The sequence below is a fragment of the Pogoniulus pusillus genome, chromosome 1, assembly GCF_015220805.1.
Source record: "Pogoniulus pusillus isolate bPogPus1 chromosome 1, bPogPus1.pri, whole genome shotgun sequence".
In the NCBI taxonomy this organism is placed as follows: domain Eukaryota; kingdom Metazoa; phylum Chordata; class Aves; order Piciformes; family Lybiidae; genus Pogoniulus; species Pogoniulus pusillus.
Genome location: NC_087264.1, coordinates 2,893,450 through 2,920,702, shown reverse-complemented (window position 1 = coordinate 2,920,702; position 27,253 = coordinate 2,893,450). Strand labels below are relative to the sequence as shown.

Sequence of the window (27,253 nt, the reverse complement as noted above, 5' to 3'; positions counted from 1 at the left end):
TTTTTTTTTAAGTGTCCCTCACCCTTTTAATGACCAAAAAAAAAAGTGCATCCAAAATAAAACCCAGCAGAGATTTATTGGTGCATATCAGGTTCTCTTTTAGCAGCTACTCAAAACGATTTCAAGCTAGCTTACGCTTTGTTGCTGTAAGAAAGGAAGGAGCCTTCCAAACCCCTCACTTGGGGGGAAAAAAAAATATCCAAATAAGGAAAAAAAAAAAATCTGAAATAATTTATTATCAAATCCAGAAATTTAAATAAAAAGCTGAAAGTTGTTTTGTTTGTTTGTGTTTTTTTTTCCTTGCAAAGACAACTGAAGGAAAAAAGGAAAAGAAGAAAAGCATGCACTCCCAAAACTTAGAGGTGAAGACAAAGATACTTATCTATACAGGCACTGGCAGACGCAATGTCATTGTTACTGTGACTCGATGTAACACACACCCCACCCTATACGATACATTTGTTTTCATTCACTAATCACTGAGGTACCAATATTAAAAGAATGGGGAAAAAAAAAAAGAGTCAATATTGAAAAATAATAACCTAAAATTGAAGCTTTTTGTTTGATTTTTTTTTCCTTCTTCCCCAAAAAACTCTGGTGGTTTTTTGTATGAAATGTTAGTAATACTCGAAGGGAATTATACAATCTACATTGGTTTCTTCTCCTTTGTTTTTTGTAACCTGGAACCGAAAGTAACGTTCTGCAGACAGGTTTCTCTGCTCAAAACGTTCACTGTAGTAGGTGATAACAGTCAAGGAGGACTTGCAAACGGAACGAACGCCTCTTGGCTATCAACTGGCACATCTCACCGGTACCGAAAGAGAAGGTCGAAACGCTCGGGATTTAATTCTCAGAAACAAATGCGCCATGCCAAAGTGCAACAAATGTGGGCGACACTCAGATGAGACACTGACAGAAAGAGCTGCATGGGGGAAAAGAAAAATAATAATTACTAAAGTCCACCTGCAAAGCAATTTTGTACAAATTGCATTGCATGCAAAGGACGACTCTGCGCTGTTGGGACGTCAGTTGCTTGACGGGATGGTTTCTTTTTAACGCAGCCACAGTTTAAGACGCAGTGCATCAACTCCATTTAAATAGTATCTGAACAGCCTCTTGTCTCGCACAAACCCGAGGTTTTCGTAAAGTTTCAAAGCAGACTTATTTGTGATTTCTGTTTCCAACACGACCTGCAAGGGAAAAGAAGAAGAGAAACGTGACGTTAGAAGGCAGCTGCAATCACGGAGCCACTGAACCAAGCTCAAAGCGTTTATTTACAAGTACGCTTATCAGGGACGAGTGGAATTCATTTGCTTTTGCCACGACATACTCTAGTGCCGCCCTCTTCATTCCCACAACTTGCTCAAGCCCTGCCCTCTCTGTTCCTGCACCTCGCTCTAGCATCACCCTCTCCATTCCTGCACCTCGCTCAAGTGCCACCCTCTCTGTTCCCGCACCCTGCTCAAGCACCACCCTCTCCAATTCCGCACCTTGCTTAAACCCTGCCCTCTCTGTTCCTGCAACCTGCTCTAGCGCCGCCCTCTCTGTTCCCGCACCCTGCTCTAGCGCCGCCCTCTCCGTTCCCGCACCTTGCTCAAGCGTCGCTCTTTCCGTTCCTGCACCTTGCTCTAGCGCCGCCCTCTCTGTTCCCACACCCTGCTCAAGCGCCGCCCTCTCCATTCCTGCAACCTTCTCTAGCACCACCCTCTCCATTCCTGCAACCTTCTCTAGCACCACCCTCTCCATTCCTGCAACCTTCTCTAGCACCACCCTCTCCATTCCTGCAACCTTCTCTAGCGCCGCCCTCTCCGTTCCTGCAACCTTCTCTAGCATTGCCCTCTCCGTTCCTGCACCTTGCTCTAGCGCCGCCCTCTCCGTTCCTGCACCCTGCTCAAGCGCCGCCCTCTCCATTCCTGCAACCTTCTCTAGCACCACCCTCTCCATTCCTGCAACCTTCTCTAGCACCACCCTCTCCATTCCTGCAACCTTCTCTAGCACCACCCTCTCCATTCCTGCAACCTTCTCTAGCACCACCCTCTCCATTCCTGCAACCTTCTCTAGCACCACCCTCTCCATTCCTGCAACCTTCTCTAGCACCACCCTCTCCGTTTCTGCAACCTTCTCTAGCGCCGCCCTCTCCATTCCTGCAACCTTCTCTAGCACCACCCTCTCCATTCCTGCAACCTTCTCTAGCACCACCCTCTCCATTCCTGCAACCTTCTCTAGCACCACCCTCTCCGTTTCTGCAACCTTCTCTAGCACCACCCTCTCCGTTTCTGCAACCTTCTCTAGCACCACCCTCTCCATTCCTGCAACCTTCTCTAGCACCACCCTCTCCATTCCTGCAACCTTCTCTAGCACCACCCTCTCCATTTCTGCAACCTTCTCTAGCGCCGCCCTCTCCATTCCTGCAACCTTCTCTAGCATTGCCCTCTCCATTCCTGCACCTTGCTCTAGCGTCACCCTCTCCATTCCCGCACCCTGCTCAAGCGCCGCCCTCTCTGTTCCCACATTTAGAATAAAGCCAGTAGTTAAACAACAACTGCAAACAAGTTTCATTCACATATATACATCTTAGCTCTTGGCTGTAAACAGCATTTCGACTCATTGCCTAACATGGTAAAATGAAACACAACAAACAAGTGAAAACAAACAAAACCAATACCCGCACACCACTCCCAAATGCCCCCTGTCCCCTTAAAACAACCCCCCCAAAATCAAAACCAACCAAAAAGTCCTACAAACAAACAAAACAGCAGACCAAACCCAATCTCCAACCTCTCAAACAGGTGAGTGTCCAACACATACTTTGAATGAGCAGCCGAACTTTCCCATGTCATAGAATCAATCAGGTTGGAAGAGACCTCCAAGAGCATCCAGGCCAACCTAGCACCCAGCCCTAGACAATCAACCAGACCATGGCACTAAGTGCTCCAGCCAGGCTTTGCTTCAACACCTCCAGGTACAGAGACTCCACCACCTCCCTGGGCAGCGCATTCCAATGCCAATCACTCTCTCTGCCAACAACTTCCACCTAACGGCCTAAACCTTCTCTGCCACAACTCCAGACTGTGTCCCCTTGTTCTGTTGTTGGTTGCCTGGGAGAAGAGACCAACCCCCACCTTGTTACAACCTCTCTTCAGGTAGTTGTAGACAGCAATGAGATCTGTTCTGAGCCTCCTCTTCTCCATGTCAGAAGAGCATGGCACCTGAAGTTTTGTTTAGTCACTTAGCATCTTTGACCTCTACTTCAATAGATTTAGATCTAGATGCAGGCTCCACCACACTATACGCAGCTGTCAGATCCAACACTGGCAACAAATATTTGTGCTCAATATGTGTACCCCAAAACTGGAATTAAGAGTGCACACCTGGAATAAAAAGCATCTTTTCTCCATTTTTTCACTCCTGCCTTGATAGGACCCTGGTTGCACAAAGACCTCTCATCAACAGCTCAAACCAAAGTGTAAGATGAGTCTAAATTGAGCACAGCCTTTGAAATGTTCCAGAATCATAGAATCGACCAAGTTGTAAGAGACTTCCAAGCTCATCTAGTCCAACCTAGTACCCAGCCCTGTCCAATCATAGAAACAAGCAGGTTGGAAGAGACCTCCAAGCTCATCCAGTCCAACCTAACACCCAGCCCTGTCCAATCACAGAATCAAGCAGGTTGGAAGAGAGCTCCAAGCTCATCCAGTCCAACCTAGTACCCAGCCCTGTCCAATCATAGAAAGAAGCAGGTTGGAAGAGACCTCCAAGCTCATCCAGTCCAATCTAGTACTCAGCCCTGTCCAATCATAGAATCAAGCAGGTTGGAAGAGACCTCCAAGCTCATCCAGTCCAACCTAGCACCCAGCCCTATCCAATTAACTAGACCATGACACTAAATGCCTCAAGACACAAGTAGAATCAAAAAGCTAGACTGGTGATAAGAAGAAGCTAATTACAACCTGCTCAAGTATCCTGCCCCAAAAAGTTTTCTCCTCTTTCCTCCATAGGCACCGAATAGAGCTCTGCATTAACTGGTTAAGTAAGCTGTGTACCCACTCCACATGACAAAAACTTGTTTTGCCTCTTTACTTGTGCCCAACTCAATTATTTAAGGATGCCACTTTTAAGGACAGATCATGCTTGCACAAGAGCACAGGCTGGATAAGCTGACTACATACAGTCTCAGTACAATGTAAAGGCACATATTAAACAAGAGCTGATGGACACTGCAGAAAGACCATACAATGAAAAGACAGCCTAAGCAATTTCTGTAGCAAACCAGTCATCACTGCTGCTGTTAAGCCCACCAATGACTGTTTATCTAAGCCAGCATTTGACACCCACTCTTCGTAGTTTGAACTATGTACATATAAAACTCTGAGTCAAAAAATTCTTGCCTATCCCACCTCAAAACCCAGGACCTTGCAATAGGACAAAGGACACAGTCTCAAGTTGTGCTGGGGAAAGTACAGGCTGGATGTTGTTAGGAAGTTGTTGTCAGAGAGAGTGATTGGCATTGGAATGGGCTGCCCAGGGAGGTGGTGGAGTCACTGTGCCTGGAGGTGTTGAAGCCAAGCCTGGCTGAGGCACTTAGTGCCATGGTCTAGTTGACTGCATAGGGCTGGGTGCTAGGTTGGACTGGATGAGCTTGGAGGTCTCTATCAACTTGGTTGATTCTATGACTATTCTATGACTATTCCAGTTCTGGGCTCCTCAAATCAAGAGAAATGTTGAGATACTGGAAGGTGTCCAGAGAAGGGCAGCAAAGCTGGAGAGGGGCCTGGAGCAGAGCCCTGTGAGGAGAGGCTGAGGGAGCTGGGGGTGTGCAGCCTGCAGAAGAGGAGGCTCAGGGCAGAGCTCATTGCTGTCTGCAGCTGCCTGCAGGGAGGCTGTAGCCAGGTGGGGTTGGGCTCTTCTGCCAGGCACGCAGCAACAGAACAAGGGGACAGAGTCTCAAGTTGTGTTGGGGGAGGTCTAGGCTGGATGTTGTTAGGAAGTTGTTGTCAGAGAGAGTGATTGGCATTGGAATGGGCTGCCCAGGGAGGTGGTAGAGTTGCTGTGCCTGGAGGTGTTCAGGAAAAGCCTGGCTGGGGCATTTAGTGCCATGGTCTGGTTGATTGTCCAGGGCTGGGTGCTAGGTTGGACTGGATGCTCTTGGAGGTCTCTTCCAACTTGCTTGATTCTATGACTTCCTTACTTTTCCTTAGAAAGCAGAAAAACTGGTTAAAATTCCCCCCATGCTCAAAACCAGGAATGAAACATCGACCTGTGTTCATAACGCAGTTTAAGTCAATCCACTTCACGGACTCTGTGGCCCCACTGCCTTCAGGCATACATTTCCATTCCTCCTCACCTCTTCTATCAGCTCACTAGGGCTGTTGCTGAGGTACTTCAAAAGGCAATGTAGTAGAAAACCTTTCCTTTCCCTTTTTTTTTTGCAGTCTGAGGAGTGGGGCAATCAGTGTAAAGAGGGAAGCAGATAGACTGGGCACCTTCAGTAAGATTTATAAATGCATTCAATGTATATATTATTCCATTATTCAAGTTTCAAGCCACTCTAATCACAGTCCAGTGGATAATTCCCTCTACATTTATTGTAAGGACCTTGAAAGAATAGCAGCTAACAAACTGAGGAACAATGTAACACTTGGAAGTAGTTAGTTTTCTGAATAGGGACTGACTCACACATTATAAATATTGATAGTCAGAGTTCTTCAGTTGTAATGGCCTGAATTTCCAACAGACAGTGTAACTTTACTGTTTGTATAGAAAATGGGAACTATTGAAATTCAGCAGGTGAAATAATCACAGAATCGACCAGGTCGAAAGAGATCTCCAAGATCATCCAGTGCAACCTATCCCCCAGCCCTATCCAGTCAAGTAGACCATGTCTATAGAATAGAATCAAGCAAGTTGAAAGAGACTTCCAAGGTTACCCAGTCTAACCTATCAACCCAACCCTATCTAGTCAACTAGATCATGTCTATAGAATAGAATCAAGCAAGTTGAAAGAGAGCTCCAAGCTCATCCAGTCCAACCTAGCACCCAGCCCTGGCCAATCAACCAGACCATGGCACTAAGTGCCTCAGCCAGGCTTTGCTTCAACACCCCCAGGGATGGTGACTCCATCACCTCTCTGGGCAGCCCCTTCCAATGCCAATCACTCTCTCTGCCAACAACTTCCTCCTAACATCCAGCCTAGACCTCCCCTGGCACAACCTGAGACTGTCCGCCCTTGTTGTGTTGCTGCTTGCCTGGCAGAGAAGCCCAACCCCACCTGGTATCAACCTCCCTTCAGGTAGGTGTAGACAGCAACGAGATAACCTCTGAGCCTCCTTCTTCAAGCTAAACAACCCCAACTCCCTCACTTAAGACAACCTAATTCAAGCCTTAGTCTATGGCAATAACTAGACATGGATTGTCTCTAGCTGGCATCTCACTACCAAGTCTTGTGAGTTGATCAAGTACTCAACATTCTTAGCCCACTGCAAAGGAAAACAATTTATAACCAATGATGGAAGTGCAATAGTTTTGCTGGAAAGTTCTGTGTTCTACATGACTACACATCATACAACTTCTTAATTCAAATAAAAGCAAAGCATTACATCAAAGAGGAAACCTGACCCATGTAAATCCACAGGGCAGGAGGGTATTATTTGAACTCTTAGCCACAAATGGCATTCACTCTCAGAAAAGTTTAGTAACCTGGCAGTGATATAACAATTCAGCTGCAAGGTCACACCTTGTAATGCTAGAAGACTTCCAGCATTGCAGACCATTGAATTTAAGGGAGTGGTTAAATGTTGAAATTCAGGTTTGTTGGAATCCCACTACCAGAGTGAATGCTCAACTTGAAAGCAAATGCAAGAGATTTGCTCTGGTATTTCTAAGGAAGATTTGGCACAATGAAAAGTAATTCCCTGCTCTCAGCATACTGGGCTGATCTCAAAGAGCTCAATACATGCTCCTATTGCTTAAAATGGGAACACTCCTATTTTACCTCATTTTCTTTGCTTTTCTGAAGGATGCATCTCTTCCTGTGTCAGGTTTTCAATCTAGCACTAAGCTTTCAATCACCACATTTATTTTGAGTCTCACAGGGTCTATTTTACTGCATATATGTGCCTGTTAAATCCTCTAATAAACACAGTCACATCCTTCCCTGCAAACCAGCAAAGCACTGGAATTAGCAGTTCTTTGCACAAACTGCAACTTTCTGAAGGCAGTTACAGAATCACAGAAACATCCAGGTTGGCAAAGCCTCTCAGTATCACCAAGTCTAACCTATAACCCTACAAGATTCACCTTAAATCATAGAATCAAGCAGGTTGGAAGAGACCTCCAACATCATCCAGGCCAACCTAGCACCCAGCCCTGCCCAAGCAACCAGACCATGGCACTAAGTGCCTCAGCCAGGCTTGGCTTCAACACCTCCAGGCACAGCGACTCTACCACCTCCCTGGGCAGCCCATTCCAATGCCAATCACTCTCTCTGACAACAGCTTCCTAACAACATCCAGCCTGGACCTCCCCCAGCACAACCTGAGACTGTCTCCTTCTGCTGCTGCTGCTGCTTGCCTGGCAGAAGAGCCCAACCTCACCTGGCTACAGCCTCCCTTCAGGTAGCTGCAGAGAGCAATGAGCTCTGCCCTGAGCCTCCTCTTCTGCAGGCTAAACAACCCCAGCTCCCTCAGCCTCTCCTCACAATGCTGTGCTCCAGGCCCCTCACCAGCTTTGGTGCCCTCTCTGGAAACCTTTCGGCACCTGAACATCTCTCTTGAACTGAGAAGCCCAGAACTAGACACAGTAAAACCACACAACTTAAACCATATCCCTAAGCACCGCATCCAGAGGACCCTTAAACACATCCAGCGTGGGTGACTCCACCACCTCCCTGGCAGCTCATTCCAGTGCCTGACAACTCTCTCTGTGAAAGAACTTCTTCCTAATGCCCAATCTAAACTTCCCCAGCCTCAGCTTGAGGCCATTCCCCTTGTTCTGTCTCAAATTACCTCTGAGAAGAGTCCAGCAGCAGCTTCTCCACAAATTCCCTTCAGGTAGTTGTAGACTGCAATGAGATCTTTCTCTTATGTCTTAAATCTCAGACACCTACTTTTTCTCTCAGCTATCTAACTTGAACTGGGTTTAGAAGCAAGAAAACTTCTGTAGTGAGAGTGAAATGCTACTGTTTTCATGAAGCAAAGAAAAATAGAGAGGTCAAGCTTGCCTGCTTCTTCAGTTCAAACTCTGAAATAAAGTCATAGAATCAATAGAGCCAAAACAAATAAGCAAGAGGTTGAGATTCCTATTTGTAAGTTTGGAATATCATCAAATTGAAGTTATGATTTGTAGATTAAGAAATATCTGCCAATAGCTTGATAATTTCAAAACAGGATCATATAAAAATATACACTGAATTTCTACAACTCTAGTACTGACTTTAGAAGGCACATCTATGGTGAGGTAAAAACACACTTTAAGCCACTCAGTTTTAAGTGGAAATTCTCATGAGAAGCTGCAACTTCATAGAATCATATCATAGAATCAAGCAGGTTGGAAGAGACCTCCAACATCAACCAGTTCAACCTGGCACCCAGCCCTAGACAGTCAACTACACCATGGTACTAAGTACCCCAGCCAGGCTTGGCTTCAACACCTCTAGGGACAGTGACTCCACCACCTCCCTGGGCAGCCCATTCCAATGCAAATCTCTGGCAGAGAGAAGCTTTGAGGAGCCTCTGCGGAGAGGCTGAGGGAGCTGAGTGTGTGCAGCCTGCAGAAGAGGAGGCTCAGGGCAGACCTCATTGCTGGCTACAACTCCCTGAAGGGAGGCTGTAGTCAGGTGGGGTTGGGCTCTGCTGCCAGGCAAGCAGCACCAGAACAAGGAGACACAGTCTCAAGCTGTGACAGGGCAGGTCTAGGCTGGATGTTAAGAGGAAGTTGTTGCCAGAGAGAGTGATTGGCATTGGAATGGGCTGCCCAGGGAGGTGGTGGAGTGACCATCCCTGGAGGTGTTGAAGCAAAGCCTGGCTGAGGCACTTAGTGCCATGGTCTGGTTGATTGGCCAGGGCTGGGTGCTAGGTTGGACTGGATGCTCTTGGAGGTCTCTTCCAACTTGTTGATTGTACAATTCTGTGTTTTTTTCACCTACTTAATTTCAATAGTTCATATTTTCTACACAAACAGTAGATAAAGTTACACTATCCATTGGAAATTCAGGCCATTATAATTCTGAATACCTCCTGTTCACTACCCCAAATATTAGAATTTATTAACTAACATCAAATGCATGAGAAAGTCACCAAAAAAAATAATCAAAGATACCTCAAGTTTTGTAATGCTGTATCTGGGTACACCAGCTCAAAGCATGCTGCCAAGTACTTTCTCCAGGCTTGAAGGTTATTTCTGGTTCACCCACCCCCAACATCAGATCATTTCCCTTGTTTCTATTCTAATGTAGGCCAGCTCCATAGCCAGCTCCTCCCCTCCACAAAGATTCCATCCCTGCTAATTCACTTCTTCACTTACTCCACAGCTTTCTCAAGCCAGGAAACAACCTATGGCTGGGAAGATATTGCCTCTCAGCTCTGAGCCATGGCATAGAGCATAAAATACCTCCTAGGCAGCTGGCTGACCACAGAAGCTTGCACTGTGAATCACTTGATCCATAGGTCTGGCTTAGTTTATTCCTACTAAAATAGTCTAAAGGAAAACAAAAGCTGCTTAAGCACTGAAATACTGCAGCACATTTTGAAATGCCAGCAACTGAGTAGTGGTTTTTCAAGATTTTTCATCAACAGTATTCATACAATCAACCAGGTTGAAAGATACCTCCAAGCTCATCCACTCCAACCTAGCACCCAGTCACAGCCAAGCAACTAGACGGTGGCACTAAGTGCCTCATCCAAGCTTTTAAGAGCAACAAGGCTGGTGAAGGGCCTGGAACACAAACCCTATAAGGAGAGGCTGAGGGAGCTGGGGGTGTGCAGCCTGCAGCAGAAGAGGAGGCTCAGGGCAGACCTCATTGCTGCCTACAACTACCTGAAGGGAGGTTGTAGCCAGGTGGGGTTGGTCTCTTCTGCCAGGCAAGCAGCAAGAGAACAAGGGGACACAATCTCAAGTTGTGCTGGGGGAAGTATAGGCTGGATGTTAGGAGGAAATTGATGTCAGAGAGAATGATTGGCATTGGAATGGGCTGCCCAGGGAGGTGGTGGAGTTGCCCTCCCTGGAGGTGTTGAAGCCAAGCCTGGCTGGGGCACTTAGTGCCATGGTCTGGTTGACTGGCCAGGGCTGGGTGCTAGGTTGGACTGGATGATCTTGGGGCCTCTTCCAACCTGGTTGATTCTATGATTCTAACAAGTGAGGAACATGAAACTGGTACCTCCAGGGATGGCCAATCCAGATCTTTATGTTGATATCTCAAAAAGTTCCATCAATGAAACTTCGAAAAGTAACACACTGAACAGAGCATTTATCAGATTATACGCCACAAGCTATTACAATTAATCATAGAATCAAGCAGGTTGGAAGAGACCTCCAAGATCATCCAGGCCAACTTATCCCCCAGCCCTATCCAGTCAACCAGACCATGACACCAAGTGCCTCATCCAGTCTTTTCTTGAAGACTTCCAGGGACGGTGCCTCCACCACCTCCCTGGGCAGCCCATTCCAATGCCAATCACTCTCTCTTAAGTACAGTTACTGAATCTATTCCATAATTAGATTGAAAAGAAGAGTTTCCAAGCAGCCTTTGGAAATGGTTCAGGACACCCACAGCTGCATATTCATGTTTTTAATCCTATTCCAAGCAAGTTTCAGAAAAATAACATTTCCATTGAATTGTAGCTCATCCTCTATGCAGCCACTGCATCATGCTTCTGATTTTATTAAGGGATGTAGAAATGTATCTTCAGAGCAGCAAATATGAACTACTTACACACCTCACAAAGGAGTGTGATGCACTATTTGGTGCCAGAAGCTTTGCAAACATGAATTAGGCAGCCAGAAACCATACTCCCAGTCATTAGTGCAAACATTCATGAAGACAAGTGTCTTTGCTCTGTTACAGCTTTTACTGGGTGGTTAGTTGGATTTTCTTCAGGTTCTAGTCATAACTGAAAGAAAACTCAGCAATCCACCACATGGTACAAGAAACCAGTGTCATTATTTCATACCACTTGTATCTGGAAGAAACCTGCACTTGGTGGGGAAAAAAAAGAAACAAAACATGAAAACTTTGACTATTTCTCTGTAGGTAACCTGTACATGAAAAACAGTAACATAACAAATCAATGTGAGTTTGCTACTGCTGACTGGTGCAGAAATACATCCTGCTTGTGCTCCACACTACCCAGATATAACAGGCACCCCTTTCAAAATTTTCTGCCAGCACAACACTCAGCTGATGCAAATGTCCTCAAGAAGCAGGGCATTATCAGTTCAGAACCACAGAACGAACTAGGTTGGAAGAGACCTCCAACAACAACCAGTCCAACCTAGCACCCAGCCCTATCCAGTCAACCAGATCATGGCACTAAGTGCCTCAGCCAGGCTTGGCTTCAACACCTCCAGGGAGGGCAACTCCACCACCTCCCTGAGCAGCCCATTCCAATGCCAATCACTCTGCCAACAACTTCCTCCTAACATCCATCCTAGACCTCCCCCAACACAACTTGAGACTGTGTCCCCTTGTTCTCTTGCTGCTTGCCTGGCAGAAGAGGCCACCCCCACCTGGCTACAGCCTCCCTTCAGGTAGTTGTAGACAGCAATGAGGTCAGCCCTGAGCCTCCTCTGCTGCAGGCTGCACACCCCCAGCTCCCTCAGCCTCTCCTCACAGGGCTCTGCTCCAGGCCCCTCACCAGCCTTGCTGCCCTTCTCTGGGCACCTTCCTGCACCTCAACATCTCTCCTGATCTGTGGAGCCCAGAACTGGACACAGCACTCAAGGTGTGGCCTGCCTACCATCATCTTGTGAACACAGTTACACACACTTTTAGAACTGAAACACGCCTGCACATGTTTCAAGATGCTCAAATTGTAGCACCTTCAATTGAAGAGGGGAGTCATAGTCTGAAAAATGCTCTCTGCACATAGACAAAGCATTACATGTTTTCCTGTTAGATACTCCAACTGAGAACTGAAGTTACACGAGAAGCATACAGGCAGATTCAGAAATCTTATGGTAATTAGTGCAACTCTGGTAGCTTGAGTAGAAATAGGCAGTTCTGCTACTCTCTAACAGTAGGCAATTCACTTCTCTGCATCTCACTTCTCCCACTGTAATGTCAACATCATAATACTCCTTCTGAATTTTTAAATATCATGAATACTCCAGCAATGTCAAATGAATTCAAGACCACAGTGCAAAGCAAGAGGGAAAAAAAAAGGACAAGAAAACAACAACCAACAAAAAAACCACAAAAAAGCCCAAAACAACAACAATAACAAACCCTAACCACCAACACAAAACCACCATCACCACCTCTCAAGAAACCCCACAGCCAACCAACCCACCCACCCTCTTTCTGTTTAGCTCAATGTAGTAAAGAGTGAAAACCAGATTAGAGCAAAGTATATTACATATGATGTAGTGACAGGACTGCGGGGAATGGAGCAAAGCTGGAGGTGGGTAGGTTCAGAGTGGCAGTGAGGAGGAAGTTGTTGAGCAGGAGAGTGGTGAGAGGCTGGACTGGGTTGCCCAGGGAGGTGGTTGAGGCCCCATGGCTGGAGGTGTTTAAGACCAGGCTGGCTGAGGCTGTGTGCAGCCTGCTCTAGGGTAGGGTGTCCCTGGGCATGGCACTGGGGTTGGAACTGGATGATCCTTGTGGTCTCTTCCAACTCTAACTGATTCTATGATGATAAAAGCAACAAAATAAAGAATTTGAAGAATTACAGAACTATCAGATAGTACTGCATCCAGTTCTGGAGCTCCCATTACAAGAAGGATGTGGATGTGCTGCAGTGTGTCCAGAGAAGGGCCAGGAGAATGCTCAGAGGGCTGCAGCAGCTCTATGAGGACAGACTGAAAGAGTTGGGGATGTTCAGTCTGGAGAAGAGGAGGCTCCCAGGTGATCTTCTTGTGGCCTTCCACTATCTGAAGGGGACCTACAAAAAAATCTGGGGAGGGACTTTTTAGGCTCTCTGGGAGTGACAGGACTGGGGGGAATGGAGCAAAGCTGGAAATGGGTAGGTGCAGCCTGGCTGTAAGGAGAAAGTTATTGAGCATGAGAGTGGTGAGAGGCTGGAATGGGTTGCCCAGGGAGGTGGTTGAGGCTCTATCCCTGGAGGTGTTTCAAGCCAGGCTGGATGGGGCTGTGGGTGGTCTGATCTAGGGTAGGGTGTTCCTGGGCATGGCAGGGGGTTTGGAACTAGATGATCCTTGTGGTCCCTTCCAACCCTGACTGATTCTATTATAGAAGCAACAAAATAAAGCATTTGAAGAATTAGAGAGCTATCAGATTGCACAGTACAACCTGAGTACTATATAAATTAGTGGGTAAAAAAAGGGATGAAGGAATCTGAAGGGAAGAGTAAGTATCTCACACACTGAATGAAGTCAGAACATATGCAGAGATTCTGCAAGAGACATAAAACAAGTGGAGAAATCAACAGCGTATGTGCCAGAAATCCTACACAAGAAGCTGGATTCACCATGCTGCAGCAGGACAATAGAGGAAGTAGCTGAAACAAGATGACAGAGAGATCAAGGGATCATTAACTATGACACACTGAATGACACAGTGCTCACATATCAGGAACAAGCTAACAACTGCATTGTGCCAAGATGAAAGCTAAAGGGGCAGATAACCTGATTAAGGAGGATGGATGTAGGGAGAAATCCTTACAAGTTAAACATGACAAATAGTTGCTTTATATACACAGAAAATTGCCCCAAACCCCCCAGTAACCCAAACCCAGCAGGGACTGGAAAAGGAAAGATGAGTATCATAAAGGGCAGAGGAAGTTCGACAGTGATTCACTTTCCTTCCACGTTTTCTTTGACATGCTAAATCATAAGAGTCCTGTTAGCGCTATGTAACCCAGCTCTGCACTGTCAGGATGGCCTGATGCCTTGCTGTGATAAAGCCTCACTGCAGTACCAGACAGCACACACTGATCCAGGATCTCTCTGCTTTCTGAAAGCATGGCAGGATTGCACACAACATGCTCCTTACACTGCTCAGTAGCACCTTGAACCAGTCTTCAGGGGAAAGCGTGCCTGAGACTGAAAGCTGAGGCAGCTTCACAAAGTGAAACAAAGCCTGAAGCACTGAATTTGAGCACTTACAATAAACTCAGAAAACCCTTCTCCTATTTATGCCATGTGTTTTTTTTTAGGTTATTTATCCTTCAATTATAAAAGGAAAAGCTTCTTGCCAACCCAAGCAAGTCCTGTAGAAGAAAAACTGTGAAACAAATCCACACACAGGAGAATGCAAACCATTTACATCATGAAAAGTTTGTGATTAGAGAAATCTTACCTCATCACAATCTCCTTCCACCATAGCATAAATAGCTTTCTTAACCAAGTTTGTACCTGCAATACAGATTTCAGTGTCAGAGTTCCAGTGCAAAAGATGCTAGTTTACATATGACTAACACACATGCTACCTACGTGACACCTGAGGAAAGCACAGAGCAAAGAAAGAAACAGGCAGTTGCAGTCAAGTTGGAGTCTCAAGTTCAAACAAAATCTGTACAGCTATCCAGAGACTCAGCTTGAGTGCAAAATTCTCCCAAGACAAAGATATTAGAAACAGGCTTCTAAGTCTAACATAGTGTTATATATAGTCTTCCAAGATGTGATTCATTCCCTTTTGTTGCATTTAAAGTCAAAATCTGCTGGCACGTACTTGAAGGGCATGCATCTTTCAAGGGAATTTCCTCTTACTAAAAGAAATACTTCCACTAGCAACAGAATTAATGAAACCCTTTTTTTGTGGCTCACTCCCATTTGGGTTTGCTAGTATCTAATAATGATGTGGTTGAAGCCCATCCCTTCCCCTCAGTCAAGCATTAAATTTAATTCTTTATCATTATTTTGGATCTATTTCACAACAGTTCTACGAATGTAATATCCCTACCTGTCTGCAAAACTGGGGTGAAATTGAAAGTTGATTTCAAACTTATTAGTAGAAAAAATTGCTGTTCAATGAAATTGCATAAATCTCACTTCCATAAGAAGGCTAAGGAAAAAAAAAAAACAACCCAAGGAATCTAAAGAATGTTTTAAAGTATTCTCAAAGCTTTAATCAATAAGATGTTCACTGAACATACAATGAAAGTCTGCCACATTTAAATCTTCAGATTAACAGCATCCTTTGAGAAACACCACAGGGGCAAACACAGGAAAAAGTCAACATACATAAAGCTTGAAGTAAGAAAAGCTTTAAATGTAAATTCTATTTATATCATTCTAGACCAAGCTGACTAAAGCAAAGGGGCAATCTTGCAGAGATCTTCATAACAACAGCATTAATTCTTATCTACTTGTAATTCCAAGCACTTGCAATTAGATTATGGCAGGCTCCTTCATGACTCAGCTAAAAGGAAAAGAAAGAGTGATTTCTCAGTCTCTTCTTCTCTCTGCTCCACTACAGAAACTAACAATGGCTCCTGAATTGCACTTGAGGAAAAGAAAATATCCATATACATTCAATAGTCTCGATAATAGGTTAAAAAAGGCAAGTTGTAGCATTAAGAGGAGGACAAATACAATGGTATCATTCTGCAATGTATCACTGCATTTTTCCACTGCCAAGTAACTCTCTTTGATCACAGAAGTATCAGCTGTTCAGCATGAATGAGTGGCAAAGCAGCTTTAAAGCTGATGCCTATATTTTAAGTTAAAAATATTGTTAATGTGTAATTTCACAGTAGGCTCAAAAAAAAAAAGGTAAGTTCCATAGGAAAATATATTTAATTAAGCAACTAGGGTAACTGGTGTTAGAATGAAAGTCCCTTCACCATCAGGCCAAAAACTGATTGATGAGGGAAAGTAAAGCCTCTGCCAGGAGTTATTTGTAACAGGTGTTAGAATGAAAGTCCCTTCATCACCAGGGCAAAAACTGATTCACGAGGAAGAGCAAAGCCTCTGCTAGGGGTTACTTCTTTTATCATGTAACTTCCCAGCAAAACACATCTTTGTTTCAGCCATTCAAGTAGCAACACACGACTGTTGTTCTTCACAACGAGCTACATACATTCACCCCAATGGGCAGTATATACACAATTGATAGGAGAAAGCCAGGGGTGAAGTTAACTGGAAAAAAAAAAGATATGAACATAGAAATACAGCGACGAAGGCACATAAAGCAATCCCTACTGTTGTTATTTGACAGTGCTAACCAGGCAGAGAGAGGTTGCTGGCTGCCTTTATTTTTTAGCTCTGGATCATCACATCAGAGCTTGCGTGGTCGAGTAAGGTGAGAACGACAGGCTAACCACCACATCTCCAACTTCCAATTCTTTAGGATGCCTACAGTTAACCCGACAACAGGATTTAAAGGAAGAAACAACAACAACAAAAAAAAGAGACTATTCTTACCAATTCCTTTTCTTCTGTATTTGGAATCCACTGCTAACATGGCTATATAACCTCTGCGGAACATCTTTTTGTGCATATCCAGCTTGCAGACGATGGCACCTACACACTCCTCACCTACCATGGCCTTAAAGACAAACATACACGTATGCATTCTCAGTTTGTGTTCTACAGTGCTACCAAAAGTAGTAGTTAACCAGTTCATTTTAAGTGAAACCGCCCAAAATTTGTTTGCATTTAAAAAACAAAATCTGAACCAACCAACCAACAAAAAAATAATCCCTAAATAAGCTTTAAAAACATCTCCAAAAGTATAAATAAGATTAAAGGAGTCTTATTTCTTTATTACATTCAAATAAAGTTACAAGTCAATTAACAACCAGTGAAATGTCCTGGAGAGAAGCACATTACTCTGCGAAGTCTACAGGGGAGAACATGTGTGGCAGAAAAAGGGGGGGGAAGACCAGGTTAGGGCATAAATCACCCTTTCAGATGAGCTGTCACAAAGGAAAAAAGTCCATTCCTGTTTCACAATAGTCTGAATTTTCATGTACAAGGGCTCTGGTGGAAAACATAAAATCATAGAATCAACCAGGTTGGAAGAGACGTCCCAGCTCATCCAGTCCAACCTAGCACCCAGCCCTGGCCAGTCAACTAGACCATGGCACTAAGTGCCTCATCCAGGAGTTCTGACTGGTTTTAATGTCACGGCCACAAAGGATCAGAGAAAAAAAAAAAGAAAGCTGTTGCATTTAATCTTTAGAAATTGTCATTTTTGGTCATATGGCATCCAAAGAACAAACGAAAAAAAGCACACAGTTAATTTCACACATTTCAACTGTTCAGAGATTTCATTTGTTAAGAGCTAGGCACTAATAGTTAATCCCAACAGTATTGTCAAAGCACTACCAAGATGCAATTATTCTTAATATTTAAGGAAAGGCAGCCCCCAAAAGAATCCAATTCCTCCCCAAACATTTAGCAAACCCACTTGCACAACCACTGTGTTCATCAAAATGCTGCCATGAAATATTAAAGAGTGCAAGAAAAGCTAAGTCCTATGTTAACTGAGGAATTAGGCAGTGCGAGAGATTAAAGACATTGTAACCTGCAGCAGCAAAACTGAATAATGCTGCAGAGTAGGAAAACATGCAAGAGAAAAATTAATTACTGTTCATTCAGGAAAGACTGACAGAGATGAAAAAGAAAGTCATAATTGTCTGTATGGGTGTAGAAGTGGATCCACAGACTTTGACAGACCTGTATCTGCAGGGGGGGACTAGCCTTCGGCTCAAGTGTAGGAATTAAACCAGGACTAGAGCAGATGATTGGCATAAGCATGTGCTGGCACAGGCTGGATCATCCAAATTTACAGCAGTCAGACACGTCAGACAAAAAGGACTTGCCTGAGCCAGTACTGCCAGGCCTCAGTGCAGCTCACCTGTGAGTCTGTGCTTGGATCTCTGAAATCTGCAGTGCATACTGTATAGTCTCCAAGCACCTGACCCTTCTAGATGCACCTGCAGCTTGTAGGCTAAGACTCTCCAGACAGAAGACTCATTCATGCAGATTGCTCTCCCCCTCTGCTCTCATGGGACTCCACCTGGATTACTGCATCACAGCTCTGGTGACCTCAGCGTTAAGAAGGGATTGAACTGCCGAAGTGGGTCCAAAAGAGAGCCATGAAGATGATCAGAGAGGTGGGCTGGAGAATCTCCCAGATGGGTACAGGCTTCAAGAGTCAGGGCTGCTCAGCCTAGAGAAGGTTCCAGGGAGACCTTACAGAGGCCTTCCAGTACTTGAAAGGGACTTAGAAGAAAGCTGGAATGGGACTTTTGACAAGGGCTTGCTGCACCAGAACAAGAGGCAATGGATTGAAGAGAACAGATTCAGACTGGCTATTAGGGAGAAATTCTCTACACCAAGGCCAGTGAGACACTGGACCAGACTGCCCAGGGAGGTCGTGGATATCCCCTCCCTGGAGATGTTCTAGGCCAGGGTGGATAAGGCCTTGAGCAGCCTGGTCTAGTGGCCCATGGCAGGGGGAGTGGAACTAGATCCCTCCTAACCCAAACCACTATGAATCATGTCACAGGTACACATACGCTGTTTTTTGCCCCAAGAAGAATAATGTCTTCTAGCATCTCTACCCAGATGGTGGGTTATGAACCAAGTTAGCTGTCAACCAGGAGCTGCAGTTACAAAGCTCTATGACACAGCATTATCCTACCATCATTTCTAATCTAGTGTAAGATCATCAGGCAAATAAAATTATTGCTACATTTTCAGTTGGCAGGAAAAGACATTTTTAAGCAGTATCCAATAACAACCCTGAACAATCTAAACAAGTGTTTTTTCTTTAAAAACAAGGAACAGAAAACTGTAGAGTGAACTAAAGGGACTGAAATAAAAAGCCTCTAAGCAGTCCTCCATTTGCTCTATAAAAGTTCATTTCATAGAAAAGCTGTACTTATACTAAACACTCTGTATGCAAAGCGTCAGCTCAAGGCAAGCTTTCCATCTCAGCCCAGACCTGAGAAAACACGGGAGTTAAGAGTATCATCAGCCAGACTTCTCATAACACTACTATAATTATGCAGAGTACCTAGATGTAATCTTATAGCTCACTAAGAAAAAAAGGAAAGGAGGAAAAAAGCACACCACAAACTAGCACGTTGTACTTCTCCTTTGCCCTGAAGTAAACACGTGCAAACCGCTGATCGCAACAGTGGTGAGGAGAAGTTTTAAGATACCTATTCCTCTTTTTTTTTCTTAAAGCACACTGGTGTTCTTCCTTGTTTAAAGCACCTTTCAGGAAAAGCTATGTCACCAATCTCATATTTGAAAATGCTAAACGAACAGCAAAGAATTTTGCTTCAGTGATCAAAGCAGCAAATACCTACTGGTTTTACCGCTGTTGCCAGATTGCTGAATCAAGTATGAAAGCTCTCCAAACCTTCAAATCTGTTTCTCTGTCCTCAGGCAGGTAAGCCTACCAGTTAACCTACAACTCTTCCACTTACAGTGGGAGTGCTGCTGTGCCTTGAGCCCTGTGGTAAAGGGTTGGACTTGATGATCTACGAGGTCTCTTCCAACCTTGGTGATACTGTGATACTGTGCCTTGAGCTCTGTGGTAAAGGGTTGGACTTGATGATCTATGAGGTCTCTTCCAACCTTGGTGATACTGTGATTCTTTGTTGCTTCTCCTCTGCTTTCTCCTTATCTAAGGCTGAAAATGAACTTAAAATACTATGTAAAACTGTATAATTTAATTCCCTGGAGAAGGTTAGACTGTGTAAATAAAAAACCCTCACCTGACTGAAACAGGAGGAGGAGAGGAAAGAGAAAAAGCAGTTCCCACACAAAACCATTTATAAAGAGACAATCATAGGGCAAGTTTTCTTTTCAGGCTTACAAGATTACTTCTAAACACAGCTTCTACAAACAGAGCTCAGCCCAAATTACTACTATATATTATAAACCCCAAGGAGTACTCCGAGACATACTTCAATGGTTACCAGGGTTAACAGATGTGAATTCAAATCCAATATTTGCATCAACTTTGTTATTATGAATAAGTTTAAACGTCTAAAACAAGCTAGATTAATACCTTTGTATTGTAACCATTATTACTAAAGGAGTTAGCACAGAAATGTCTGTTGATCAGTAGGAACAATACTCCACAGATTTAAACAATTGATATTAATTTCATTAGCAAAATTGGCATGAAGTCTGTCAGCCACTGTCTAAGTATGCATTTAATACTCTGATCCTGGGACATTTGTTTCCATTTCGAGATTAAAACAAGTGACTGGCCCCTGAAAGAGAAAATATTTTGATTCAAATGCAGCAGAACCTGCACTACTGCAACTCAGCTTCCCTGTTGCAAACACACACCAAAATCCATCCCCGAGTGTCACACAAACAGCTCTGTGTGAATCCTTCGGCTTACATCTAGCGATCATGTTACTGAATGCCATTAGAGGATACATTCAGGCTAATGGTTTTAACCTGAAGTCTAGCAGCTCGTTCAGAGCTCTTTACAATACTGAGCAAATCACCAAGTCACTTTGTTTCCACTCTGTGAAACTGGACCTGAGTAATTCCCTCCTGTGCAAGAGCAATGTCAGAGTAACTGCACTACTGTTGGTGTGTACTCAGATGCTGCAACAACTGAAGCTTTCAGAAAGACACTGACAGTGGGAAGCAGCACAGATACAAGTCTGTATCTGAACCCATGATTGCTTCAAAGAGGAAATTGGAATATGGAGAGTGGCAGCAAATTGGGAAGGGGTGTTAGAGGATTTTTTGCTGTCTGCCATGAGGCTAGGAAGACTTCCCAGTTTTCTTTATGCCCCAGGTTTTCCACAACTGAAACAAAGGGACAATGTCTTAGAAGTCTTAACTTCAACATAAAATATGCTTAGACTCTCCAATAAAATCCAATTTAAAATGGGGGCAAACCATTAGTTTAAAACAAGATCATCACTGCAGGATTTGCAACGTATCTAAAAACCACTTCCATGAACTTCGTAGGTTATTTTTAAACTTGTGAAGATTATTAATGCTGTTGCAGCTAGTGGCAAAGTTAAGAACCTAATAAAAACAGAGATTTTCTGGATTTTTCTTAAAAAGCAGCAGGGCTGTGAGTTACAGGAGAGGTTACACCACTCAGCCAGAACTTGGCTTTTATTGCATCCTGTCTTATCCAAACTTTGGCACAGAGCAAGGTTTCCTAAGCTCACCTCTCCCACGCTAAAGGATGTCGAAAACTATTCTCTGAAATATTTAGTGTATCAGTTTAAACTGCAAGTTTTAGAACTTGAGCTACAAAGACCAGAAGGCACAAAGTTCAAAGGGGTCTACAACTTTGAAAATGCATTTACAGTCCATATGAGGACAAAGCTGTAGCCATGCTTAAAAATGCATGGCACAAAAGAAAATACACTCCTTTCCTCTGTCATTTTTTGACAGGGGAGTGGTTATCACAGTATCACCAGGGTTGGAAGAGACCTCACAGATCATCAAGTCCAACCCTTTACCACAGAGCTCAAGGCTAAACCATGGCACCAAGTGCCACGTCCAATCCTGCCTTGAACAGCTCCAGGGACGGCGACTCCACCACCTCCCCGGGCAGCCCATTCCAGTGTCCAATGACTCTCTCAGGGAAGAACTTTCTCCTCACCTCCAGCCTAAATCTCCCCTGGTGCAGCTTGAGGCTGTGTCCTCTTGTTCTGGTGCTGGCCACCTGAGAGAAGAGAGCAACCTCCTCCTGGCCACAACCACCCCTCAGGTAGTTGTAGACAGCAATAAGGTCACCCCTGAGCCTCCTCTTCTCCAGGCTAACCAATCCCAGCTCCCTCAGCCTCTCCTCGTAGGGCTGTGCTCAAGGCCTCTCCCCAGCCTCGTTGCCCTTCTCTGGACACGCTCAAGCATCTCAATGTCCCTCCTAAACTGGGGGGCCCAGAACTGAACAGAGGACTCAAGGTGTGGTCTAACCAGTGCAGAGTACAGGGGCAGAATGACCTCCCTGCTCCTGCTGACCACACCATTCCTGATGCAGGCCAGGATGCCACTGGCTCTCTTGGCCACCTGGGCACACTGCTGGCTCATGTTCAGGCGGGTATCAATCAGCACCCCCAGATCCCTCTCTGTCTGGCTGCTCTCCAGCCTCTCCGACCCCAGCCTGTATCTCTGCATGGGGTTGTTGTGGCCAAAGTGCAGCACCCTGCACTTGGAACTATTGAATGCCATCCCCTTGGACTCTGCCCATCTGTGCAGGCGGTCAAGGTCCCGCTGCAGAGCCCTTCTGCCCTCCAACTCAATCACATCTGCCCCCAGCTTAGTGTCATCTGCAAACTTGCTGATGACTGACTCCATGCCCTCATCCAGGTCATCTATGAAGATGTTAAAGAGGATGGGGCCCAGCACTGATCCCTGAGGGACACCACTAGTGACTGGCCGCCAGGGCACCCACACCTGGCACACAGTGCAAACCTGCTCTTCCAAAGACAGCTGCAGATTGGGGAGAATGTGATTACCTTGCATTAGCTCGGTCATATAACGCTGCAGCATAACACATCAGAACTGACCACTTGTTACGTCTGAAGTCAGGAAGACAGTTACATAGATGGATTTGCCATGACAATGAAGAGGTTTTGAGGATTCCTACTATCTCCAGGTCCTTTTACAGTGGAATGTGAACTTCTTTTTTGAGTGTACAGTTAGAAAGTAGTTTGATACAACAGAAGTACCTAGGGCTGTGCCCTCCCTGCAGCTGTGGATTTTCACCTCTTCTCTTGCAGCAACACCTGTGTCTCTGACACATCACTAGAAACTGATTTGGAGCTTTAAGCTTACAGAAACCTGACCCTAAAACATATACATACATACACACACACACTCACAAATACATGGTGGTGGTGGGAAGGCTACCCTAGCTTCCCAAATCAAAAAAACACCAAGCTTGGTAGAAGCCAGGAAGAGGCAGATGGACAGAAATGAAAAACAAGCAGCCTTTTGGCTGTTCCTGCCATGAGGACAGTAGTGCACCTTGGAAAGGCCAAAACTCAGCAAGGTTTAAACCCATAAGATAATCATTATCAGGAACAACATTGATAACGCTCCCAGAAAACAGATCTGTGTTGTCAGGTATCTAAAATTATAAAAATAATGGTGTTTAAGATGATTTCCTCAAGCAAGGAATCAGCAAGGGACAACTGCTGATGGTTTATAGAAAATGCACATCTCTTCTTCAATGTAAATGTTGTTAGTGCTTGCCCCTCACCTGCTGAGAAAGTGAAGGGAGCCCACAACAGTGCACTGAAGACAGCTGAGTGTCTGAAAAGACTGGAAGATCTTAAAAATTATGATGGTAAAATTCAGCAAAATAATTCACTGAATCTCTACAGATATTTTGTTCAAATACATTTAAATTGTAGTTTAAGTCCTCTCCCTAAGAACAGTAAAAATCAAAACCCAGGGGGCTGTGAGGCTACAAGGTATTAAAGACAAACTATTCTCTGAAGACCAGGCACTGTGCTTCCATTCACTATCCTGACACTGGTCTTGCTAACTGGAATATGCAGTCCCTGGCTGAAGACAAGTATTTTAAAGAGACCTATTAGACAGAATTAACTGAGGGGGGGGGAAATAAATCCTACAGAAAAGAAAATCTTCAAGACAATCTTTAAAAAACAAACCTTAAAAACCACAACATAGTAACAAAAACAACCTCAAAACACCAAATTTGGCTCAACATGCTTTACGACTTTCAAATTGTTAAGCTGGTAACAATCACAGCCACATATTCTTCTCTACAGTTTTATGCACTTCAGATTGTTCCACCCTTTAAAAAACAATGGCAGAAAGAAAGAGTTCAAGTGAGGTTTATTGATTCTTCAAAGCTATTAAAAAAAAAAAAAGCAGCTGTCACTATAAAAGAAGGTTAAGACACTTTCTGGAGTGGTATCTTATATTTTGAATGCACTTACTTAGAGATCATCTGTTTTAGTGCTCTGTGAAACAGCTTTCCACTGCCCTCTTCCTAACAAAAAAGAAACAAGCAAACAAAACAAAAAACCTCCAAGCCCACAAAGACTTAAAGTCTAAGCAAGCACACTGTGATCTAAAAGTATCCAACAGTACCTTGGCATGACCAACAATATCCTTGACGCTGGGAGTATGGACATTTGTAGCTCACAAGCACTTTTTTTTTCCAGCATGAGGTAGATCACTCAGGCACACAGTTTGGTGCTCAAAAAAATACCTTTCTGCTCTGATCAGCATCCTTATAATGGCCAACATGACTTTGCATCAAACGTTTTCAAATGTTTCTGTATTTCTGTTTTGTTCCAGAAGGCAATGCTTTGCTCAAATTCCCATTATCCTACTGTATTCCCTCTTCAAGATGTTAAGAGGCACAGTCCTGAAAATCGTCCTGTAAATCATATAAATCCTGCTATAAATTATACCAGACCCTAAAAAACTAAGAACATTCAGGAAGTTTAAGGCCAGGTGGATTCCATTAGCTTCACCTCCTGTACTCATAGACTATTAAAACCTTCCAGAGATACTCCTGAATTGAAGGGTGTTTTGGCTCTATCTAAATCACACCTTTCAGAGAGGTGTCCAGCCTTGATTAAACCATCAAGAGAAGAATTCATCATTTACCTTAGCAGGGGAAGTGCCACACACTCTCATAAACCTTCTGTTGTGCAGATATAACATTTCCTACAAGTAAATCAAACACAGCTAAGCTCCCACCGTGCACGTACACTCCTCAGGCCAACTTACACTGACTTTCATCTACCTGCGGAGAGATCACCATCCTGCAAGCACTTTCTTCCCTAAAAAGTGATAAACATTTAGAAAGACAGGGCGACAGCTAAATCGGTCTGTTCAGGAGTTCAGCAGGAAGAATGCAGAACTAAATAGGTCGTTAGTAGAGCAAGACAATCCGAGCAGCATGAGAATTGCTGCGTACGCTATCACACCTGTAAGAGGCAATGCAGTTGTACTTGTCTTTTTTCAAAGCCCACAGATCAAAGAGCCTCTAGAAGCTTTCAGAGTGTCTCTCCAGGTATCACTTAACATTTACAGGCTAGCCATGCTGAAGTCTGCTTTAAAACCATTGTGCAAGAGTTACTAAGCGCTTTCAAAGGCGCTACTGGACTAAGGACTTTCTTTTTAAATGCAAAGCTAGGAACGGAGACAGAACGATAAAATGAGCTCCTAAAGGTCACAAAAGTCAATGTCAAAACCAAGATTAGAAGCCCTGAATTCCTGGAGCGTAGCCCTGTGCTCAAACCCTCTCCCCACCATTTAAAGCATACACGAATGAAGGTAGGAACTTCAGGGGTATGCTTTATACATGCACAGGTCTCAAAGGAACTTCAATAAGCAGGCAGGAATTTCCAGAACACTTCAGCCTTATTCATGAAAAAACTGTTAAGAGTAATTTCCACAAATATCAACCTTTTAATGCTCTCCTTCCCAGCCCCAAACCACTCCCCATTCCTCTCCTCCCTGCCCCCTCTGGCACTTACCAAAAAGCAAAGTTGTGGCCAGTTGTGGATAAAATACCTATATGTGTAAATGGAGTAGGGTTCAGACAGATCTTTGGTGATCAGTCTCATGATATCGGGCATCTGCAGCTCTGACTCATATCGGACGTATCGTATCGTTAGGTCCTCCTCGGGCTGAGAGTCCGTTCCCGAGCCTTTCAAACTGCAAGCTGCTTCTAAGGACCTGGAGAGTAGCAGCAGCGACTCCTTCTCCTCCCCTCCTTCATCCCCCTCCTCCTGCTCTTCCTCCTCCAAGCCAGTCCCTCCTGCCAGTCCATTGCGGGCTGCAGTCTTAGCAGCAGTTGTAGTTGTGGCAGCAGGTTGGCTCCTGTCCCCTTTCGCTGCCTCTGCTGCTGGGGGAGAAGGGGGAGGAGAGGGTGCAGTCCTTCCCTGGGGAGGGAGGTGGTTGTTAAGAGGGGATGAGCACGGTGTTGTGGTCGGGGACGATGACTGCTGCTGCTGTCCGGAGCCCATTGTTTTGCTGGCTCGCTTGTTCTCCAGCCCCTCGGGGGTTGCCCCTGCCTCCGAGCTGAGGATCTTGCTCTTGAGGGAGGCCCGCAGGTGCCGCAGCTCGGGGCTGATGAGGCCGTTGAGCTGGTGGTTGTGGTGCGGGGAATGGTGGTGGTGGTGGTGGAGGCGGTGCTGCTGCTGCCCCCCCTTGCCGCCGTCGCTGCTGCCTCCTCCTCGCTGCTGCTCCCGTCCTCCCGTGGGTCCCTCCTCTTCCTCCTCCTCTTCGGCCTCCTCGTCCTGGGCCCCGGTGCTGGCGGCAGCGGCAGCAGAGAAGGTGGAGGAGGAAGAAGCAGCTCCCCCTCCTCCTCCTCCGGGAAAGGGGGAAAGCGTGTCCCCCTGCGGGGAGAGGACGCTGCTAGGCCCCGGCGGTACCTCGGCCATATCCTACGGGAGAGACCGACACAAACTCACCGAGGAGGAGAGCGTCAGACGAGCCGGGGGCGAGGGAAGGGGGGAGGCGGCGGCCTCACGGGCCGCGGTCGAGGAGTGGAGGGGGGGGCGCGAACAAAGGCAGAGACGGTGCCCGGGCCCCGCCTCGCCGCCCCGCCGACGCCTCTTCCTGCTGCCCCACTCCCCCCGCCGCCACCGCCGGGGCCCTTTCCCGGTCTCCTGCGGGCCCCGGGGGGCCGCCCGCCGCCGCCGCGGCCTCCCCGCCCGCCGCCGCAGCCACTCACCCCCGCGTCTCCTCAGCGCCGCGGCTCCCACTCTCCGCTCAGCCAGCGGCCGCAAAGCGCGGCCGCCGCTGCCGTAACCCGCGGCCAAGTTTCCTGTCAGCCCTTACGACACTTCCTCCCTTGGCGGCGGGGCCTAGCGACGGCGGGGCGGGGCGGGCAGGCTGCGTTCGGCCGCTGGCTGCCGGGCGGCTGTAAGGGCGCCTCGGCCTGGCCCCGCACAGCCCTGCTGCTGTGGGGCGTGCAGACCTCACCGGGCAGCCCTGGAGGCTTGGACCCGCTCCAGAGCCTGCCGGGGGTGGGGGGGGGGTGTCGCGGCCTGCCGGGGTGAGGCCGGCAGTGCGGTCGGGCTCAGGCCTTGAGGCCTGCTCTGCCTGAGCTGGAGCAGCGGCTGGCGGCAGAACGCCTGCTGTGGGTACTGGAGTTAGCGGATGCAGGCTGCACCAGCTGCGCCAGTAAATAACTGTGCCACCA

The 27,253-nt window shown here is 45.8% G+C and overlaps 1 protein-coding gene across 3 annotated transcripts; it reads right to left on the bottom strand.

The window, feature by feature from the left end:
- Positions 1 to 27,033, bottom strand: NAA30 (N-alpha-acetyltransferase 30, NatC catalytic subunit). Of its 3 annotated transcripts, XM_064149930.1 has the most exons (5): positions 26,783 to 27,027; positions 25,581 to 26,492; positions 16,537 to 16,660; positions 14,471 to 14,526; positions 1 to 1,190 (listed from the first exon to the last, which is right to left on the bottom strand). In XM_064149930.1, the coding sequence occupies exons 2-5, from the start codon at positions 26,487 to 26,489 to the stop codon at positions 1,053 to 1,055; spliced, it is 1,227 nt and encodes a 408-aa protein (XP_064006000.1). In that variant the 5' UTR covers positions 26,490 to 26,492; positions 26,783 to 27,027; the 3' UTR covers positions 1 to 1,052. The 3 variants fall into 3 exon arrangements, with proteins under 3 accessions (XP_064006000.1, XP_064006080.1, XP_064006161.1); XM_064150010.1 differs by lacking the exon at positions 26,783 to 27,027 and having other exon boundaries at positions 25,581 to 26,624; XM_064150091.1 differs by lacking the exons at positions 1 to 1,190; positions 14,471 to 14,526 and adding an exon at positions 15,213 to 15,532 and having other exon boundaries at positions 26,783 to 27,033.
- Positions 27,034 to 27,253: the final 220 nt, after the last annotated feature.

Coding starts and splice junctions, on each gene's coding strand:
- NAA30 (XM_064149930.1), bottom strand. CDS start 26,489: ATGGCCGAGGTACCGCCGGGGCCTAGCAGCGTCCTCTCCCCGCAGGGG. Junction 16,661..25,580: donor GGCCACAACTTTGCTTTTTG/GTAAGTGCCAGA, acceptor TTTGTCTTTAAG/GCCATGGTAGGTGAGGAGTG. Junction 1,191..14,470: donor TGGAAGGAGATTGTGATGAG/GTAAGATTTCTC, acceptor TTTCCCTTGCAG/GTCGTGTTGGAAACAGAAAT.